This window comes from Teleopsis dalmanni, chromosome X (assembly GCF_002237135.1).
Source record: "Teleopsis dalmanni isolate 2A chromosome X, ASM223713v2, whole genome shotgun sequence".
Classification (NCBI taxonomy): domain Eukaryota; kingdom Metazoa; phylum Arthropoda; class Insecta; order Diptera; family Diopsidae; genus Teleopsis; species Teleopsis dalmanni.
This window is the reverse complement of record NC_051848.1, coordinates 62,559,424-62,582,341: the sequence shown is the minus strand read 5'-3', so window position 1 is coordinate 62,582,341 and position 22,918 is coordinate 62,559,424. Positions and strand designations below refer to the sequence as shown.

Sequence of the window (22,918 nt, the reverse complement as noted above, 5' to 3'; positions counted from 1 at the left end):
CAAAATATATTACATACTTTAGAAATTATAATGTATAAAAATATAATAATAATGATTTAAACATCTTACATAAACTTATAAAAGTTTTCTATAAATATGTTGTGCACTCTTCCTAAAATTTTGTGTAACGTTTTCCATAAATATCTTAAATAAAATACTTGTGTATTTTTTTCCGTGGCTTTGTAAATATTAATTATTATCTTTTTTTTTAATAAAGTTAATAATTTTATTGAATTGTAATATATTGTCCACTCCCATTAACAGAATTTGACAGTTTTCATAACTTATGTACATATTTTTTAAAATTTGAGCACAGCAACCCTTTTCGCAAAAGAGAAGGTAATAGAAAAAAAAGCTAATAAATGCCAAAGCAAGAATAGTTATAAGAGGTAATACATAGGAATTAATTTTGCTCATTAGTATATACGGGTTCGCCGCGCTACTTGGCTGAATTAGTATCTCATGTTTTGCCTGCGTTTGTTAAAGATTTTGATAAAACATAAATTTCTTATGTCGGGAGCATTTGTCTATTTGAGAGCGCAAAGAATGCAGCAGTCGTTTTCATAGAAAGGTTATTATACGAAATGTGGAACCATCCATAAGAAAAGAACGCAAAATACGATGGGAAATTGCGCGCTCTCTCGAATTGGCAAAATAAAAGTAATGGGTATAAAAATGTTGTTGGAGATATTTCGCCACAAAATAATTTGCCTCCATTAGCAGAAGTGTCAAAAGTTAAAGTAATTGGAAAAAATGTAAAATAATTAATAAAATATATGTACAAAATATCAATGAGTTCAAAAATTCTTGCAGATAATAAAGATGTGCAAAAAATTTTTCCAAAAAAGTGTTTTAAATCGCAAACTGCTTATGCTAATTTTTATCAAGTACTTTAACATTGTAGAGTTTTGTGATGTTTTTTAAAGTCTAGCAAAAAAGTATTTCTTAAATTGCAGAAAGAGAACCTTTAAAATATAAATAATGTGCTATTTCCAACATAAGTGCTAAGTGCTTTTACTGCTCTGACCACTGGGGCTTCGTTTTTTGTTGATTTGTTTTGTTTAAAAATAGCTTTTATTCAATGAGCAAAATAATATCACTCAGCAAAATCCTATGAGAATGCTGAGCTACAAAAAAATAAAAAAATAGAAAAGTTTTGTGGCATAAAACTGTTATCGTGGTAGTGTCACCGCCATTATGAGTTTTGATATCATTCTAATAAATTTACCAAATACTCTAGTATTGTTGTTTTTTAAGTAAAGAACGCAATTGCTAGAAATATTTTTTATATAACGTTCCATCAATAAACAAAATATTTTCAAAAATTACAGCTGAAATTTTACAGTGGTAAAGGGAAATAAATATTACAATTAACAAAAATTATTATTACTAATAGAATCTTAAATGTATGAAACATTTAATAACAAATAAATTTACAATTTTACAAAAATCTTAAAGGAATAAACTTATCAACTATTAAAAAATTAAAAAATTAAAAAACTAAAAAACTAAAAAGCTATAAAGCTAAAAATCTAAAAATCTAAAAATCATGACGCCTATATTATTGCTGTTTAAGTTAATGCTTAAAAACAAAAAAGCTTGGTGTCCACGTGCTGCAAAAAAATCATTTAAGTTGACCTAAGCTTCAAATAGAAAAATTAAGTACAGCGTCTGTGTCATTTTTAACGAAATATGACTGAATACGTCACACCAAATATACACACAGTTTTGAAGAAATATCAAAACACTGCACCTAAAAGTCTGCAAGGTCCTGGTCATACATTGGTTGCGACAGCAGCTGATGGGCTGTGTCAAACTGGTTCAAAATGTTCCCTGGATGCGGCTATAAATCGTGGAGGAGTTAATGTAAACAGTGTTGATTTAATATCCAGCGGCAATATTTCAGTTGCGACGCGTACACTTAATTCTTGTTTAGCAGCTAGTATCAATTGTCATTCTACAAGCAGTGGTGTGGATAGCCTTTGTGATGACGTACCCAGTGGTATTGTTGATGGTAAGCTAGCAGGATCGGTAGCTGTATCGAAACCCATCGCACCAGTAATTAAGAAAGAGATTATATCTCCTGAATTATCTGAGCATGTATTATCATCACAAACATCGACAACACCAATTAAAATTGTTCCTCCCCCGCCGCCAGAACTTTCACAACCGGTACTGTCAGCAGCTGATTCAGGGTCCGTTGAACTCTATGAGACGCGATTAGAGGGCAAAACTATTGGGTGTTTTTCGTTGGGTGGAGAAATGCGTCTGTGCCTTCCACAATTTCTTAACAATGTGCTAGCCGAATTTACCCTCGATCAAATAAATCGTATATTTGATGAATTGGGCATATTTTGTTCGCAATGTACACCAGATCAATTGATCGAATTCAAAGCAGCAAAAATCTTACCATCTGATGTCAAGGCTAGCGGTTTAATAACACGCACTGATGCTGAGCGTCTATGTTCTGCATTATTGCATCGATCGGACTGTAATAGTTATATTAATGTTGACGATATACCTAAAGGATCAATTTCATTTAAAGTTTATCATCGTTGCTTCGGAAAATGTGAAGGTATTTGTACTCCGGATATGTACTCCTTCAAGCAGCAAACCTGTATTATGTGCTTAGAATGTAAAGGCTGGTTTTCTCCGCAAAAATTTGTTGGACATGTGCATCGAAAAATGGAAAATCGCACATGTCATTGGGGTTTCGATTCACGTAATTGGCATGATTATTTACACATAGCGTTCGACGTCGAAAATCGCGATAAATATAGGAAAATATTGGATGAGCTTAAAGAAATCGAAGTAAAGGAAGCATTGAACGGCCAACGTGAAATAAATTATATGAAAAGAAAGGTAAGAATAATATTGTTTATCATCATTATAATATATAATATATAATATATGTACGTAAAGAACAAAGTTTAAACGTGACAAACTTTTTTAGATAAACGAGAAATTTAATTATATCGGCACAAATTATCTATATAAAAATATTTGATAATCCAACTTTATTTATTACGTTTTAACAATTTATTTAAACTGTTTTATTTGTAAATGTTAAGAAATTATTATAGGAAATAAATAAATTAAAATAATATATACACTAATATAAGAGTCTAACGAATATATTATGAAAATTTGATAGCATAAGACGATCTATTTGTATTTGTTTATTCAATGGACTTGGCCTACCTTACGTACTTATATTAACGAATTTATAGACATAATCGTTTATAATTATGATTATAAGTTAATGATATTTAAATAATTTTTATTAATTTAACAGAGAAACAGAATGTTTTTACTCTAAACAGTACTTATTAGTTATGCACTCTAGCATAGTTGAATATGTGTCCTTCTATGTTGTTGTCGTAGCCCGTTGGGACCTGCCTATGAAGTCCCTTTGATAGGTGTCGAACGGGACTTGAACGAGCGGGTGGCTTCGGGACGTTCTTGGAATCTTTGTCCTTCTATAGTTGGTAGTGTTGTTGTTGTTGTGACCCCTATCGATCTGTAAATTAGATAAAACAAAAGGAATTACATGACGAATACATGGGTTAGGATGTGGATGGGTATTGGTTGTGTGAAAGGAGAGGGGATTATTAGGAAGTTAGAGTGACTATATTTTAAAACCCTTAATTGTGTGATATATATTTTATATAGTTGGTATTGTTGCCAGTTCTATACTTGATATTGTTGTTGTGACCCGCAGCGATCTGTAAAGCAGATAATACGAAAGGAATTACATTGCAATGCAAATACTAGCGTTAGGTTGTGGAGAGGGGAGGGGATTATTAGGAAATGAAATTAACTATAGTAACTATATTTTGTTATAAAATTATAAAACTCTTAATTGTGTGATGTATATAACATATATCTGATTCTCGATATTTTAACCCAATCTAATTACTAAGTGGTTCCATAATGTTGAAGTTCAGTGAAATAAGGTACGTCTATATACTATTTCACTTAATAATATGGTTTTATTTGATATGTAAAATCACAAGTTGAAAGTTCGAAAAGTTTTTCCTTTATCTACCAAATAGTATGTTTGTTTCGCATTCTTATTGATGGATAAGATTGATATTTATATTTTTGATATTATTTTGATATTGATATTTAAACTTCCAATAATAATAATAATTATTAATTATTATTTTGTAAAGCTATTATAATAATGTGATCAGAAATTGAGATTCAGTTGTTGGTTTAGGTCTGACCTCAATAATTTTTTCAACGAATGGAAAGCATTTTACCACACAAAAATAATTTTATTGTGTATCATCATTTTTGAAACAAAATTTACTTTTTAATATATATTAATTTTTCAAACTGAAATATTTATGTCAACTATCACTTTGTTTAATGTTATATGTAGACTTTGGAATGGTTGCTTTAAAGGTTTTCTAAAGATAGTCCATTGTATAAGTATAATTTGCTCTTTAAATACATTCCTGTTAGAGCACAACTTTGGTTTTTTTTTTTTTTGTATATTTATGTACGTAGGGACTAATATGCTTCTTTAGTAGAACTTTTCCATAATTTTGTTATTCTTTGAGGATTTATTATTATTTTTATTATATATTATAATAATTATTAATGATAATAATTATATATATTTATTTTAATATATATATATATTAATTATATATATTTATTTTAATATATATATATATATTAATTATATATATTTATTTTAATATATATATATATTAATTATATATATTTATTATATATTATAATAATTATCAATGATAATAGTTATATAACTTTATTATATATTATAAATATTAATTATAATGATTATATATATTTATTATACATTATAATAATTATTAATGATAATAATTATATATATTTATTATACACTATAATAATTATTAATGATAATAATTATATATATTTATTATATATTATAAATATTAATTATAATAATTATATATTTTTATTATACAATATAATAATTATATATATATATATTTACGTACATCAATTTTTATTAAATCGAATTGTTCAGTCATAACTTTTATCATGAATTCCTATTAAACACTGGTTCTGTTGGTAAAAATTTCGCTATAACTACTATATAAGCTGATGATTTCGATACGATAGTATATGTAGATATTATTTAAGTTCATGGAGTTTTTTTTAATTTTAAAGAATTTAAATTGGCTTAAGTGAACAAAATCTTTAAAAACAAAGCAACCTTATATATATTTATTTTTGTAAGGTATATATATTTTTTATATTTTTTTTATTTAATATCGAAGACGTTTCGAAGTTTTTTTTACCTCATCAGTAATAAATAATATTAAATTATTATTAAATAGCATAATTTTGTGTTTTAATTTGAAATATTTTATTCACTAAACTCTATTCATTAATAAAAAATTTTTAATAAAGATTTTCATAATATTTGTATATATTTTAACATAGAGATCTTTTAAGAAGGGAGGTTTATATTCTCACAACAAATTTGGTGAATCCGAAATTTGTAATATTTACGAACATATATATTCATAATACTTATTTAAATCATTGCGAAAGTAGTGGAGAAACTATATAAACTATATAAAGAAACTATATAATTAAACACTGAAAGTTGATCACATAAGAAAAGAACTACGATCTCCAGAGTCAAGAACATTAAGATTTAGTAATATTGTATATAAGATTTTTGGATAAGCTGAAGCTTACTTTCTACTGTTTTTTACTATTGTTTTAGTATATTTTTAATCAGTATAAACTTAGAATACTATCTAGATATATCGTCGATGTTGTCTCTAAAGAACTTTCTAAATACTAAATAATCATATGTAAATGATATAGCGTACAAGATTTCTGAATAAACAGGCTAAATTTTGACTTTTTTTTCCAATTCTTTTAGTATACTTTTTAATCAGTATAAACTGAAAATTCTGTTTAGATGTATTGTGGTTGTTGTCTCTTAGATTTATTAAATCTTTTTCTATTGCTAAACGAAAGGTATTTCAATATACTATGTAGGTATTGTTTTGGCTAGATACCTTTATGTAAAATAATCTAAAATGTCAAGTAAAAAATATATTATGAGGTTTTTTTCTGTCGTATTAAGATTATTATCAGACTATTGGATTTTACAAGCTGATTTGTATTGAAATGTCTAATAATAAATGATTTTATAATATACATCTGTGGTGCAATATTTACTCCCAATCCATATCCAGAGTTTGATAGGAGATGTTAGTAAAGTTGCAAGGACCTGAGAAGTTATGTGTCACGGTTTTGTTTGCGTACCCAAATTATATATAATATGGTATTTTTTTCTTTTTTTTACTGGATTAGTTTATTATTAATAAAATAAACATTCTGATAGTTTCGTTTTCGGTGTTAAAAGTTTTGCGGATGTTTTTGTTTTTACACTAATATAATTTCGAAACTGCACACCATTCAAGTTTGTTTATTAAAATAAGAGGTATTAAGAGAATATTTCGAATTTTGACATTTATTTACAATATCAAATGCATAGCGTAAATCACTGTCAATTTACTGTTTATATCCATAAACAAACAAAATATCTATTCACATATATAATACGTATCTTTCCATCTTTCGTTTAAAAGCTGTTCTTTAATTCGTTAAAATATTTTGCAACTATGCAATAGTCTGAAATTGGGTAATTTTCCTTAAAACGTAGTGAATTTTTGTTTATATTGCCATAAAAGCTTATAAACAAAATTGAAAAATAATATTTAAAGTAAAAAATAAAGTATAGAACGTTACACACACTGCGGCTACCTACCCTTAACAAAAACGCAAGGGCATGGTTAGGAGTATCTTCGCAGTTCGACATTCTGCAGGCGACACTGATCACAAGATCACACAGAGTGGATTTTTTGTTTTGGTAAACAAATTATGTTATTATGATTTTATTTTTTGAGAATATTTTCCACTAAATTCCTAAATTTTGATGCGATCTCCTCAATCACATACTTTGTCTTTGCTCTATTATAAATCTAAATTTCTGTAGCTAGAAATTCTCGTAAATTCGTAAATGCATTCTAATCAAATAATGTCAGTTGCAGTACTAATGATCTAATAAGATCACAATACACTGCTCTAAACCCAAATACCTTTTGAATATATACTTCTCTATCTACCTTTTTACACTTCCATAGTTAGTTTGCATTTTGTGACTATTTTTATTATATAATTTTTCCTTGTAGCTTAATCCGAAATATTATCTTTTTAAAGCTGTTTCTATTTCTAAAGCTAAACAACAATATCAGTGCAATATATATTGACGTATCTCGATTAGACTTAATTCTTGCATATGTTATACAATTTTTTTTATTAGTTACTAATTTAATTATTAGTTATTATTTTATTTATTTTGTTATTAGATATCTTCATGTATCTTAAAACCTACAAAAATGTGGTTGTCTTGATTTAAGTTCATTCTCGCTTATCGTGTTCCAATTAGTCTGGATTATTATATCTAAGCTTACTGTTTCGGGAGTAGCTTGAATATCTGATAACATTATCATATTGCATTTCTGATATGAGCAAAATTTGAAAATCGGTCTCCTGATGTTTTTTTTTCAACCACTTGACCGAACATCATCTATGACAGAATACAAGATCACAAATGTATAATCATCAAAATACTATAAGTTCTTTTTACAAAACATGTGTTGTTGTAGTTCACTACTTTTCAAAACCTCTCCACCAAAACATACGTGTAAAATTAGAATATTTAATTTATTTGTCCTTTAAACTGTATATTTACACATAAGTTTGTTCGAAATTTTTAATCTTTAAATTCCAAGCACTTCTAAAAATAAATCTGATATAGAATAGTCAAAATTATTCGATATCAGTCGATCAACATTGTTGACTACTGAACTGGAAACTATTACTATCAACAGTTTTTTGCTTAAGTAATTATCAAAATTTCGATCATTTACCTTGACTAACGTGACATTGACCTGATCTGGTTATTTATTCTGTTCCATGGGGCTGAACTTATATTGTTTTCTAATAACACCTCATCGTTGCAAAACTTAAGAAACTCAGATCCCGTAATACTATACTTACATTATATACATTTAGAATATTTACTCCCATCTTTTTTTCCCTATATTCGTCAAAAAAAAGTGCAGTAAATCGATTCTGTAACTACAATTTCATATTTCTTATGTGTATCAGACCATGTAATATATATAATAATAATTAACGATAATATAAAACTTATTTTATATTTCTATTTCTATTTGTCTGCACTACGGGTTATACCATCTCGATTTTGATAAGAATATTTGTTGTTTCAGTTAATTTGTATATTTCGCATAGATCGTCTATTACGTTTTTCTAGAACTCTTTTTATTAGATTTAGTCCTGTAATATTAGTTTTTATGATAGATGCCTGCCTGATTCAATAGTTATTCGCGTCACTTTATGGTATATAATTTTATTTTTTTAATAATTTTATTAAGTTTCAAAATCAATTTTTGATAGTCTTTTAGGGTCCTCCTAATTCTAACGTAGTTGGTTACTAAGACTAGGCATCTGCCCAAATATCAAATATCATCGGATAGAAATTATTACACAATGATTACTACAAAGCAGATAATTTTTGATTTTGATTTTGGTCTTACCTAAGTAAATTAGTTTCGTAATTCTAGATAAATTAATGGGCTACACTATTTGTTAATTCTTAAGCAAATGATCTCATCTTGCCAAAACATTTTAAGGACCTAGAGCGTAATTGATATAAGTCACGGTTACGCCAGCGATTCCTTTATTTACTTCTAAGTAAATTCAAAATAAAATGTTATTATCTATTGACGCTAATGGTTTCTTCGTTTTTGGTACGGTCTGTGATTATTTATATAGTGCGACCTTGATATAATTTTTATTTTTTAAGACAACTCATAGAATAGAATAGTTAGATAGAATAGTTGATAAATCGATTGGAAGAATGTCAAATAAGGTGTATAGAACTTTAAAGTGATATGATCTCCAGTATTCTGTAATCAGAAAATAGGTTTGCCATTAGGACTACTAGATCTTATAGTACAATGGTATTTTTAAAGTGTCATTAATTAGAGATTTAATTGAAACATTTCATTGCGGTTGAAATACTAGTAAGACCTTCGAATAACTTCCCTAGAAATACAAAAAGCTATGGGATACGGCTTTGCATTTTGCATTGTCTAGTAAGAACAGTAGCTTGTTAACTGCTAAATTTTACTGAGGTAGAGAAATTACAGTTCCTTGGAGTGCATTTTTAATGGTAAATCTTTTAAAGTTAGTTTAACAAAACTTTGCAGTCTTTATGATTTGGTTTAACAGTTAATTAACTCTCGAATAGGGTTGCATATATGCAGATGAGGTATTGCTGTCAAAATAACTACTGAGGTGCTGCTGTTTGATGCTCAAGACAAGAGACAATTTCTTACGTCGTACGGATTTCTTAACTGTGTACCCTAGGCTAGGTAATGCCATATTGATAAATTTCGCTTTGATATAAACATATTGTGTTTGTGTAATTTGGTTAAGGTACAAATATTATATTCACACCTCGCCAAATTTTTGAAGATTCTAATGTCTCAGTCGTGATTGAAAGAATATTTCAATCATGATAGTATAATGTCAACTTCTGAGGTTTTGATGGATATACATTATCTAAAGCTGTTGTTAAATCTGTTAAGTTGGCAGATGATCTTGAGTTCTTGCTCAAAACAACCATAAAAATGATTTCTCATTAGAGTGTTCAGAGTTTTATGTCGTGAGAATTTGTAGGATCATCCTGTTTCAGGATAAGGGCAGATGTAGTTTGAATTTTAGTTCATATTTTCTCAAATCTATAAATTTAAAAGACATTTTTGAATACACTGATGAATATATGTTATCTTACTATCTTGAATGCATTTTTGAACGACTAAAATTAATAGAAATATTTTTTTTTTTTATGTACTATGATTAATAGAGTTGAGCTACCAAATTTTTTTAAGTAATTGAATTTTTTTCTTTTATCTAAGTAGATATTTTTTGATTAAAATGATTATAATTAGGCGTCAAAATAAATATAACTTATTATATATAATAATGTATATTATTTAAAAAGTGTATAGATGACTTTAAATTTATTGTACCTTAGTTCCATAGTACCGTACCATAGTAATGGCTTGAAACATCTGTCATTGATGAAAATAAAAAAATTGAAAAAAATGGTGTAAGTGAATATGTGGTTGAACATATTTAAAATATTCTTATTTTTTTTTTTTTTTTTTTTTTCAATGTGCTACTACAATGTGGACTATATGGTTTCTACTATTTCCACAAACTTTTGTAATCATTTTTATGGATTTCGAAATTAATCGACACTGCTATACACCTTTTCTAAGCCCGTTCACCAAAACATACATTTCAGAAATACATTGCATTACGTACTAGCGTTACTTAATACATAAAAACTATGTTTATAAGAATGCCATATATCTAATTTGTTTTAATATGTATATCTATATAAATATATCTATATGTATATCTATATATATATATATATATGTCTATATATAATATGTATATGTATAATATGTATATACTTAAGATTTGTTATTGCTCCACAAATTTATATCTAAGTTTTTCAATGCTTAGTATTTAACTAGTGCTACTTAAATACACCTTACCATAGTTCAGATTATGCTGGTATATATTCTTTTATTGAAGGAATAAGAATATTTTTCGATTGCTACTCTAAATTATGACGCAATCAGTTCTAAAATTAATCATTGAAAAACATCAGTTATAATATGGTAGATTTACTGGAAAGATTAAAAAAATAATTTTTTTTGGGTGACACTATTTCATAAGCAAATCTGGTTTACCTACCAGATTTACTTTACTAACTTCTAATTAAAAATATAAGCAATTATAAATTACTACGTTATATGGCTATTATATAACCATATATATTATATAGTCATTTGGGATCCTGCCCGTTTTTTTATCCCGAAAATCCAAAATGTCAACATAGACAATTCGAGTTTCTATTTATTGAGATTGAGATCCTTTTGCAATATTAAAAATTAACATAAAATTAAAAAAATCAAAAAGTTATTTGCTTTTTTAATTATATTTTTTGATTATATATTATTATATATAAATGTACTGTTAAGTAATTTTCTTATCTCATCAAATAAAACACACATTCAATTAATTTTTAAAGTCAATTATTATGAAAGAAAAATGTTTTAATAATAAAAGCTATTTTGAATGGTAGTGAATTACAACACAATTTTATTTTTTAATTAACTAAATTTTTTTAACTTACTGACCATACATCTGTTATGTGTATTACCAATATTGATCTCTCTAGAAATAATCTTTATATAATATAATATATAAAACTCAGTATATAATTATTGTACTACACGTGCCAGCCTTAGAACTTTAATACTATCAAATTTGAAGCAAATGGCTGTCATGCTTATTCACCGAACGAGCCAAAGCTTTATATCTGATGTTGTAATTAAAGAAGTTAATATATATTATAATGATGAAAAAAAAGGGTACTGCTTACTAAAGACTTTCAACTACTTATTAGCTAGTCAAACTACGAAAAGAGTTTAGCGAAAAGGTAGTTTTTATCTGCAGACTGTATATGTAGCACATTCTAATCTAAACCTTAAAGTCTGCCTTTTATCTTAAAGAGTTTATATCAAAAATATTACTATTCTTAGAGTAATCACTCTCCGCACGGGGAGTTTCGCAGATCTTAGATCAATCACTGAATAATCATGAAGCTTATAGGCAATACATAAATTAGTCAATGAGATGGGTGGGAGCCTGTAGTACCCCCAGCTATCAAAGAGTAAAAGTGCCCAGTTGCGCTGACTCGAAAAAAGAATCAAAATACATATGTATATATTTATTTGACTAAAATTGATAGTGTTTTATAATAACTAATAACTAAAAAAAGTCGACAAAATATGTTGAATATTTTAAAAAAATAGACATTAAGAATTGTTGTTAATAAATCAAAATAGGGTATATAGATTCATATTTTATAATAGTAAAAATCATTAAAAGCAGGCATTGTAATGTCTGCTTTTAGGTCCTTATTTTATAAATTTTGCTACTTGTCATATTCTAAATAAATCGTTATGTTTAGTATGGAATACTCGACTTAATGAAACTATTAGCGAATAGATAGAAGCTGAAAAGCTATTAAAGATGTTATTTGATCCTTCCAGGCACTTGAAATTATTACTAGAGCACCAATATTAGCTGGCTGTTAGTCAAAGTTTTTGGAGCACAATAGATCTTTTAGATCGCAGTGCACAATTCCTTCTTTTTAATAATAGTCCAAGTTTCTATTGCCTAATGTCGAGTTGTCCATTGTGTCGAGCATTATTTTTTTTTTGCGTATTCTTTTGAAAATTTAAACTTATAAATTATACATTTAATTTATGTAATTTAGTGAGTTTATTATGGTATATGTATAATAATATATTTTTTTATTATATATATTATTTATTATATATTTATTATATACATTATTATTATATATATATACGTATATATATTATTGTATATATTATATATATATATATATATTATATTATACTATTATGTATTAATTATAGAATGGAAATGGGTGATATTTTGTCTTTCTCGAAGCTTATATACGTAGCCTTCAATATGTTTTTCAATTCATGTATATCTCCTATGTATTGTACGTCGAGTAAAGTGGAAGACTCACTTGACTTGATCACTTCACTGAAAGCTCGGCTTTCCTTCTAACTGCAGTTTTTAAATACTGCAACTCATTATTGTTTCATAATTCGGTGTTAATATACATGCTTACGTGTCATGTAGAAAAAAAGGTAATCTAACCAATTTATAGTATAAGACTCTACAGCATTTGTTGGAAATGGCAATTATTTTTCGAATCTCAGGCATTGTTGCAGCTTATAACGATGTTAAGATAGCTCCACTTCATAGTTTCCAAAATATGGGCGTCAGCAGTTAGCTGACTACGTAAATGACATATATACCTACTGGCAGTCAATGTAATCTTCAACAGTTAAGAAGTTACTATGTCCGAAGCTTCGCACGATATTAAAATAATCTTGTTCTTATCTCAAGCAATCGATTATAAATACGATCAACTATCAGGCTCGAATGCTACTTTAAAATAAATATTTTTATAATATTGTTAATTCAAGATTAGACAAATTTGCTGATTGAGGTCCAGATCTCAGAAAATAAGGTCCAGGTCCAGAAAATAAATTTACTTGAGCTGGTTGCTTATTATTCATATCTTTACGACTAAATAATTATCACCACAAGTCTTAATCATCAATAAAAACGTTCCGGTGAAGGTTTTACTAAGTTTAATACAGAACTTTCCCTGATACTCATATTTGTAACTATAATGCAAATATACTGTCACTTGAAACGCAATATTATGGTTTCTATTCATGCAAATGTAACGACTGGACTAGATGGCCTCACTACAAATACATATTTATAAAAGTTGCTGTTAAATTTCGAACGCCCATAATTTGTTTGTATATAAATATATATAGTTTTTAGTTTATTAGTTAAAATAGTTGTTTTAAGATGTGACAGTTTGATGAGAATATAAGTTCCTATTCTGTGATATGTCGTTGTTCATACTTATGTTACTGGATAGATTTTAATTCCATTTTGTCCCTTAACTCTTATTGGGTTGGTATGCTGACTTTATGTGTAGCATTTAGTGGTGTATAAAACTAATGACTGGCTGGAAAAAGCAGCTCAGACTGTTTGGGATAATACAATTGCCTGCAGACAACCCAAAGAATCCATGCCGTTTCGATCAAAAGCCAGAACTAGGAAGCTACTAATGCTGAATAGAAGTGGTATCCGACTTGTCACAGGGTTTCTGGGCACTGCGGAGTTAAAAAGCATCTATCAAATCAAGGTATTACTAGAGACGATAGCTGCAGACTTTGGTGCGAAGAAGAGGAAACAGCAGAACACATTTTGTGTCACTGTGATAGTCTTGACTCAGACTTCGGTACTTATCCACTGCCTATCCGCTTATAACGCAATTAGGCAACATCTCTCTAAAGGACATATTAGCATTCTTACGAGTACCAGCGTCTATGGAACTGAAGTGGGTATGTCACAATAATCCTCTAAGGATGCAGTGACGCGGTGACAAGTTCCCAATCCATCTTAAAAATCTAATCTAATCTAGTGGTGTATATATAGGTTTCGGTCTAGTACTGCCACTATATATTGCATATTAGGCATACTTTGTTTTTATATTGGAGTGACCTTGCAGAGTAATGTTTTGTGGTATTTAATATATAGAGATATAATAATAGATATATATTATACGTATATATTATATGTATTATACGTATTTTTAATTGTTATATCACTAATATATTTTTCATTTTGGTTTTTGTTTTGTTCTTTGAGAATCAATATCTTTTTTAGTATTTTCACTTTATATCGTAAAAGACCGAGACAAAATATTGTAATCTAGTATCGTTGCTTAATATTTGCTTCATATTATTAAATAACTGTTAATTTAATAATAGTTTATATATATATAGACTCATATATAATAAGTAAATTCACACGCTTTAGCACAATGATTGGATTAGAAGCGGTTAAGCTTGTTTTTGGTTATTGCTTGTTGACAAATATTTTCAGCTGGTAGCCACTTCTCGCCACTTCTCGCCACTCATGTTTTTGTAATACACAGTTATATGTTAATTCAATGTTAACCCATTAACGATCAATGCTGCACTTAGGTACCAGCAAACAATCTAATAAATTGGAACACTAAAGTCAACCTGTTATTTTTTATAGTCGATTACTATAGATGTACTCTTACATTTCACTAACAAAATGATCACTTTCACATCTTTAATCTTGTGTTTCAAACTTTAAGGAATGAAAATTTAATATTACGCGTAAAAAAACAAAACAGAAATAATTGTTCTAGTAAAGTCATTAATTTAGTGTAGTTTTATAGATTTTTTTCGTTATAGTAGACAGTATAGTAGAAACTAAAGCAAAGCAAACGATTAAGATACTCTAATTGTGTTGTATTATACAGATATGTGTATCATTCTCACGACACATTTGAAGGCAGCATCATTAATGGAGTATATAATAGTGAAGAAAACACAAAAAAAATTATAATTAATAAGAAAGAGCCTTCACATACTAAAAAACATAGACAGAACCATGAACAGGCAAGAGGACATTAACAATATTACCATCAGTTATCTGCTACTATTACTACCTTGACTGTATAATATAATTGTATTTTGTTCATATATTGTAAGTATTTAATATGTTATTATTTAATAATTGAACAGATTCCTGTATAAATAACCGCCCTATATGTTTCCAAAAGCAGTTATGATAGTACTGCGCTCTGCGGAAGAAGTCAAAGAAACTTCAAAACGTCTGTGATAGATATAGATATACTATAGAGATATATTGAAAAGTGAAGTATAACAACAAAAATGCTTTTTATATTGTTTTAATAAATTGAATTTTTAGCTGGCCATTCACTAATTTTTTGTTGTAGTTGACTATTTTTCGAAATATCTACCAAATATAGTAGTTTCTATTAAATAAATAGTCACTTCCGTCAAAAACTGTCGTTAAATTACAACTTATAATAAAAATATAAACTACTATGTAATAATAAAAACAACAATTAAAACTAATCTATAAGGTTTTATTCTTTTTTTCACTTCAGCCTATTTATCAATTATCAAAAATTAAAAAAGTCAATTGTCCAAGTAATATATTCTTGCGTGCCACACAGATGGTTCCTTACCACTGGTGGGGGGGAACAATATACAAATGCGGAGATATTGATTGTAATTCAATAACTGATTTTATTTACAATAAATTGGTCTTTTATACAAATTAAAATGCAATAATAATTGCAAGATATACAATATTTACTTAAACTAATTTATTATTTAATTCAGATGGACATCTTAATGGCGCCTTGTTCAATAGAGCCTTCCCTCCATGATGAATTTGTCGATCACTTTCCTCTTATCATTGATATATCAACACCTATTGAAATGAAGCCAACATCAGTCAGGTCGAATACAAATGTGGTCTAACCGTCTTTCACACAAATGCAGTATTCTCTTCGAAAGCTAGGTTGACCCATAATAAGGTTCTCAACAGGTCTTCGTTTAACATCTGCCAGAAAGAAAGACGTCCACGTACAACAAGGACTGTTCTAGCTTAATTGAGATAAGAGTATAGCCACGTGCTAAACAGTTATTTGTCATGCATAAACACGTCTATTTCTAATGTGTGCCCAAACTGTAGCTCTACCTCTACCCCTCATGACGTAGCCCATCTGTTCTCCTGCCCCTCTAAGCACATAAACCTCCGTCCAGTTGACCTTTGGACGTACCCCCATGAAATTGGTCAGGCTTCTGCTAACGTGAACCAACAACTAATCCAGACAAAAAGTTTCGTTCACTTATTGAATTTTAAACCTAACAATATAGCTGTTTCGAGTATTGATAAGTACCTTTCAATAATGGTCTTTGGCAATAGTGATAGGTTCTGTTAGTCCGTATATAATTTTTATAATGCAGTTGTGTTGGTTCGTTATTTTAAAAACACATATATTGGACATCTTTAAATTGGTCGCTGTGTTTTTTCTAAGAGAAGAGTTTTTGAAGAGAAAAATTCAATTAAAGTAATCAAATTTTTTTTTAAATATTGCTCTTTCTAGTTTTATTTTTACGTATAATTAGGCAGAATTACATCTGAAATGATATCCAAATGCTGAAGATTATTTTGTCACTTTTGAGAAACACGTCATTTGGATTGAAAACAAATTTTTGATGACTTGATATCTTAAACTTCTACGATCCGCAACCTAATGAAACATATTATAACTGGTGATAAGACATGGCTATGTGAGTTCGACACGTAATTAATCTTTGGAATATTATTCCGAAAACCAGACGAAACCCCAAAAAAATCACATTAAAGCCCCTGATAGTTTTTTTTTTTTTGAAACACCGTAGTACACTCCAAATTTCTTCTAAAAAGACAAAGGAAGAATATTCGTTAAAAACAGTTAGATTCATAGGGATTTCATCACAATTATGTAAGATCGCACAAACTCATCTTAATAAAAGTTGAATCGATAGTCCAAACAACGTATTCTCTTAACATGGCTTATATGAATCATGACGCTAGTCTGACCACGTCTATTTTCGTGATTTGAATCGATTGTGAAAATTCGTTGAAGAAGCTAAAAGTCATACCTAAATCAGTCTGCCAAAAATGTATGGATGATTAAAGGCTACAAGAATTTTATTTCATTTAATAGTTCTGGATACTTTTACACAAAATATACTTAAAGAAAAACTAATATATGCTTGTTGCAATGTTGTAAATATACTAAATATTTTATTTTATATCATTAAAAAAGAGTCAGTGGTAGCTGGTATCATTTATTCTGCTATCATTTAAAAGATACTCTTAATTTAACTTTAACGAAAGTAACTTTTTTAGATATTTTTAAATTCTTCTTTTTAATTTAAAAAGAACCAAATGCAGAATCTTCTCTGGGCATATTTTTATGCATCCCTTAGTTAAATTTTTGAAATTTTTAAATGAAGTTAACCTAGATTAAGACGATTTAACGTATTTGTAAGAAATAGTTTCTTGTAAATATATCATGGAATTTTTACTAACATTTTTTATTATATTTTCAGGCCGACGTTTTTGCAGATGAAACATTGTTTGCACATTCAATGGGACAATTAATGCCGGGTGTACAACCATCATCGAACTTACACGTTATAAGAAATAATCAATGTGGTGATTTGCGTGACATTCCAACAAAAAAATCCAAACATATTGATGAAGCGTCAGTAGTTCAGCTCGAGTATCAACGTTACCATACCTTTATGTACGCACATTGTGCTCAACAGCAACGATTGGGGCAAATGTCAGCTTTTAGGCCATGGGCATCTTCAAAATTTTTAAATACTGTTTCATATAATGCAGCTGCAGTAGCATTATCTACTCTGCCATATTTAAGTCAAGAGCCACCAGTTTTACAAAACCCAGAGCGTGTTGTTCGCAATACAGATCGTGGTCGCTTTGAGCGTACGTATCAACCTAATGTTGCGTTAGCTCCTCGTAAAATCACATTGACTAAAGACCGAGAAAAAGAACAGCGAGAGTTGAAAGAATATGAGAGAGAAAAAGAAAAACAGAGAGACCGAGAAATAGAGCGAATGGAACATGAGCGAGAACAAGATATGGGACCTGTTAAAGATTGTTTTGTGGAACAAGATCATCAAAAAGAAGTCGACCATGATATACGTTCTCGATATAAGAAACAATACGCTCAAATCGAAAAAGAAATAAAAAACCATCAGCAACATCATAATACAGCAGCAAACTTTTGCGAAACTGAAGTACACATAAAACAAGAACGTGCCAATACACCAACAGAAGCATCTGAACCCCAAACACCTAATAATATTGCACTTGAAGGAGATTTATTGGATATACGTACCAATGGACCAATAAATGAAGAAGTAACAATTCCAATGATCTCTTCAATATCATTAAGTACAAACCCACTTCATTCTAAAAATCATATGGATTTATTGATGTATCGACGACCTTCATTACATACTTCAAATTCTTCGACCTGTTCAAATTCATCATCTACCGATTCGATATCATCACCCCAGCAGCAGATGTTGCATTCACATTTTACTGTACCAGTACAACAGCAACAGCAACAACAGCAACAACAACAACAACGGCACGTGAATCATGCGTCTATGCAATTTGTACATGTTAGGCGATTGTCTTGCTCACCCACATCAAGTCATACTCGTAGTCCCGAAGAATTTTCCAGTTCAAATGAAATAACGTCATCTACTTCCCCAGCGCTTTGCAACACAAAAATGATTGAACATACTGAATATTCGCAACAACAAGATAATATACATCCATCACAAGTTGATACAGAGCCATCGCAAACAATTATATCGACTGTGAATCAACACAAAAAACTACTGCCAACTTCAGTGTCAGCAACATTAAGTGGGAACAGTATTAGTTGTAACAACAATAACAGCAGTATTTGCAACGAAATGCCAAATCGTATTCGAATAAGTAAGAATTTAATAAGTCAACCAAATATAATAAGATCACCAACACCACCAATTCCACCACCTCCGAAAAGTTTTCCTCAACAAAACCAACAACAATATAATCAACGATCACAACAAAATCAATTTCAACAAAAGCCACAGCAGCAATGCGAATATTTCAAACACAATCAGTCAGAAAACGACCACCATGCCTCATTTTCAATTAAGAAATCATGTGAACAACAAGAGCAACAGTCTTCCAAAAATGCTGGGCTTAATCTTAGCATTAATTCGTCAAATTGCATATTTCAACAGCATGCAGACCTTTTACATAACCAACAAAATGGTTCAACGCATATTGGTAGTGAGTTGGAGTTATCGACAGACACTGACGATGAGAGCCTTAACGGAGATTTGGATAGTATCAATGTGTTGGTTCCATGGGAACTAGCAGCTGAAGCGTTACGTGACACGCGTCCCAAAGATCGTGAATGTATACTTAAACTACTGCAAAAACTGTTTCATGAAAATCAACGACACCGTTTTAACAGTGTTCAACTCAATAATATACTGCAAAAGAGAGATGCGCACATCCGCGAATTGCGGGAACAATTACAACAATGTCGAAGACAATTGGAGGCGTACAGATTACAGCAGCAAAATGGCAAAATTGTTACAAATGTTGCAAGCAGTGATACCGATGAAGTTCAGTCGGCTCTCAATTTTAAGCGTGAACAAAAACTCTCTGATAAAATAGCAACAGAAACAACAACACAGCAATCGGTAATATCCCTAAGTAAGACACAATTCAATACGCAACCTCAACAACAACAGCAAGAAAAACTAAACCACAGTAGTGAAACCCATGTTGTTAACCATAACAGAGGCATGGTACACGAGGAAAGTGTACAAGAAGTGGATGTGAGCACAACAAATTTAGACATTTTAAGAATGAAAGATTATAACAAAGTTATAAATAGAAATGTCACATCAAATATTGATGTAGATCCAGATAATATAGATAGTTCTAGCTCAGATGAATATAACAATAAAAATCATCAACAGGACCATGTTGAAAATTACGGCAGCAAAGCAAACGAAGCTTATGTCGATGTCATAGTATCAAATCTAAATGCCATACAGCAGACTGAATCCTTTCATACGAAAGACAGCGCTGACAATGATTACGAAAGGAACAAAATTGACGAGGAGAATAGCCAAAAGTGTTTAAAAATTCTACATAGTACTGAAATGGAAGCAGCTCCTACATCGGTAGAACCCAATATACTGGACTCAACCACAACTACAACTGCAGGTCAGTTGTTCAAAAACAGCTGTAATAGTGATAATATATTTTTACAAAAAACCCAAATGTCCGCATCGAGAGTACTGTCGAATATGTGTGCAGATGCTGAAGGCAACGAAATTATACACGGAAACACACAGAGTAAACAAAGTAAACAAGTAGATAATATTAATATTAATAAAAGTAGCAAAGAGATCTTTTATAACAATAACAGTAACAGTAACAGTAATAGTAACAGTAAAGATAGTAGTGAAAATAATACTTATAACAAAAATCGTCACGATAAAAAAAATAAAAATAAGATTAAGGAAAGAAACCGAGATAAATGCAAAGAGAAACATAGGCATAGGGAACGTAACAAAGACATAAATAATTGTAGACATAGACACAAATATAAGGGAAAAGATAGAGACAGCGAGTTAAGCAGAGAAAAAAAGATGCGAAAGGAGCATATTGATAAGATAATGACTTCAAGAAACATACCTATGGCAAGAGCAACAGCTAAAGCCGTACCAAAAATTGCAACAAAATTCAACAAGAAACTAACAACGAATTGCGATATACAAATCAAAACAGAAAATTATTAAATTCATAGCTTAACTGTAAGTTAGTAAACGCATACATTACATTACATTAATGGAAAGTTAATTACAAGTGCAAGTACTTGAGTATTGTATTTTAATACCTTGTTAATACTAAAGCTTTTGATCTCTATCTTTTATTTCAATAATTAGATAACCCATTTATTTTATTATATTTGATATGTGTGTGCGGCTTTTAGTAGTTTATTGTATTTGGTATGGCATGCTAAAGCTTTTTAAGTTCTCCATAAATAAATGTCCCTTATGCTTTAAGTTGAGACTTAATGATACAACCACCTATAAACATATGTATAAAAATATATGTAAAGTGATGGTTATGTAATTTTTATATTTAACAAAAATGACATTATATATATATTCTACATATACATACATTTAAAATTGAACGCGTTAATAGTAAATTAATTAAAATAAAATTATATATATATTGACATATACGTATTATAGTAGTGATCTGTGAGATTTACACCATTAGTTTATAAAACTGCATATAAAAGTAATCACTATTAATATCGTTATAAATAATAAGAAAAATTATACGTTTACAAAACAATACATTCATTATTTAATAATTAATAGTCGCTCTATTTGAAAAAGTGTACCATACATCATTTTTGTTCTTGTATTGTGCTTATGATTATTAGAATTTATTATGATTATAATATGTTTATATACCAGTATGTTTATATTAACAAGCCTAGTTTAAAACTTGCTGCTTATATATGTATATATACATATATTATATTATATATATATATAATATATATATATATATAATATATATATATATATATATATTATATTATCGGACCTATTCTGTGCACTTGACAGATTTGTCAAATTCTTTAATAAAATTTTTGATTTTTATAAAGCAGAAAGCTTTTTGGTATTCTGGACACATCTTGACAAATTTCAAAGCTCAAGTACCTAATGCTTCTCACCACACTATGGTGTAAAGTGTTTTGTATAGAAAAGTGTTCGTAACTGTTCGTAAAAAATGCTTGTAAAGAGCACATATTTTAAGTTGCCAAGAGCATTTTTCATGCATTCAAATAACAATAAAAAATATGCTTGTAAAGAGCGTATATTTTAATTAAGAATATTTGTCATGCATGCAAAAACTAAAAAATGCTTGTAAAGAGCATATTTTTTATAGTTGTCAACAGCATTTGTAGTATTGATAACTAACAAGGAAAAGAGCTTTTTATTTATGTCACAGAATACCAATACCTTTACAGCAGTCAATTTTGACAAGTGTGAATGTTTGACAAGTTTATAAAGTGCACAGAATAGGTCCGTATATATATATAAATTATATATATATAAATTATATATATATATAAAATTATATTTAAACTATTGAAATGATAAATTTGTATTTTGTAGATAATACAATCATTAACTATATATTGCAAATATGTATGTTATACGAGTATGTATTGTATATAAAACGAAAATTACAAACGTTCTTTATTTATCAAAAAGTTTACATACAAATTGCTTATGCATGTTAAAAGCTATATTGTGCACATCACATATTATCCTTTAAAATTCTATATAGGATAAAGCATATATAATGTATAATATTAAAAACTGAATGAAAAGGTCTATTACTTGCAATCATTCTAAATTTATCGTTGCGTTTTTGCAATTTGGAACAGTTGTAGAATTCTAAAATGCTTGACTACAAATATTAGACATCAGTGTGGAGTTACAGTTTAGTATATAGAGTCAGACGCTTCCATAACAAAGTCGTTGAAAAACGTTTCGTTATAGACCAGTTCGAAGTTAAAAAAAATTTGATTTTACGTCATTTTACATTGTTTTGAAAATATATT

The 22,918-nt window shown here is 28.9% G+C and overlaps 1 protein-coding gene across 1 annotated transcript; it reads left to right on the top strand.

The window, feature by feature from the left end:
• Nucleotides 1-1,524: 1,524 nt before the first annotated feature.
• Nucleotides 1,525-21,330, top strand: LOC119688943 (putative uncharacterized protein DDB_G0282133). The gene is made up of 2 exons (XM_038103624.1): nt 1,525-2,862; nt 17,772-21,330. Exons 1-2 carry the CDS (start codon nt 1,693-1,695, stop codon nt 21,063-21,065), a joined length of 4,464 nt encoding a protein of 1,487 aa, XP_037959552.1. The 5' UTR covers nt 1,525-1,692; the 3' UTR covers nt 21,066-21,330.
• Nucleotides 21,331-22,918: the final 1,588 nt, after the last annotated feature.

Bases quoted from the DNA above. Each gene is read 5' to 3' on its own strand.
- LOC119688943 (XM_038103624.1), top strand. From the start codon at position 1,693: ATGACTGAATACGTCACACCAAATATACACACAGTTTTGAAGAAATAT. The intron at 2,863-17,771 runs GTAAGAATAATA...TTATATTTTCAG, and splicing joins TAAATTATATGAAAAGAAAG to GCCGACGTTTTTGCAGATGA.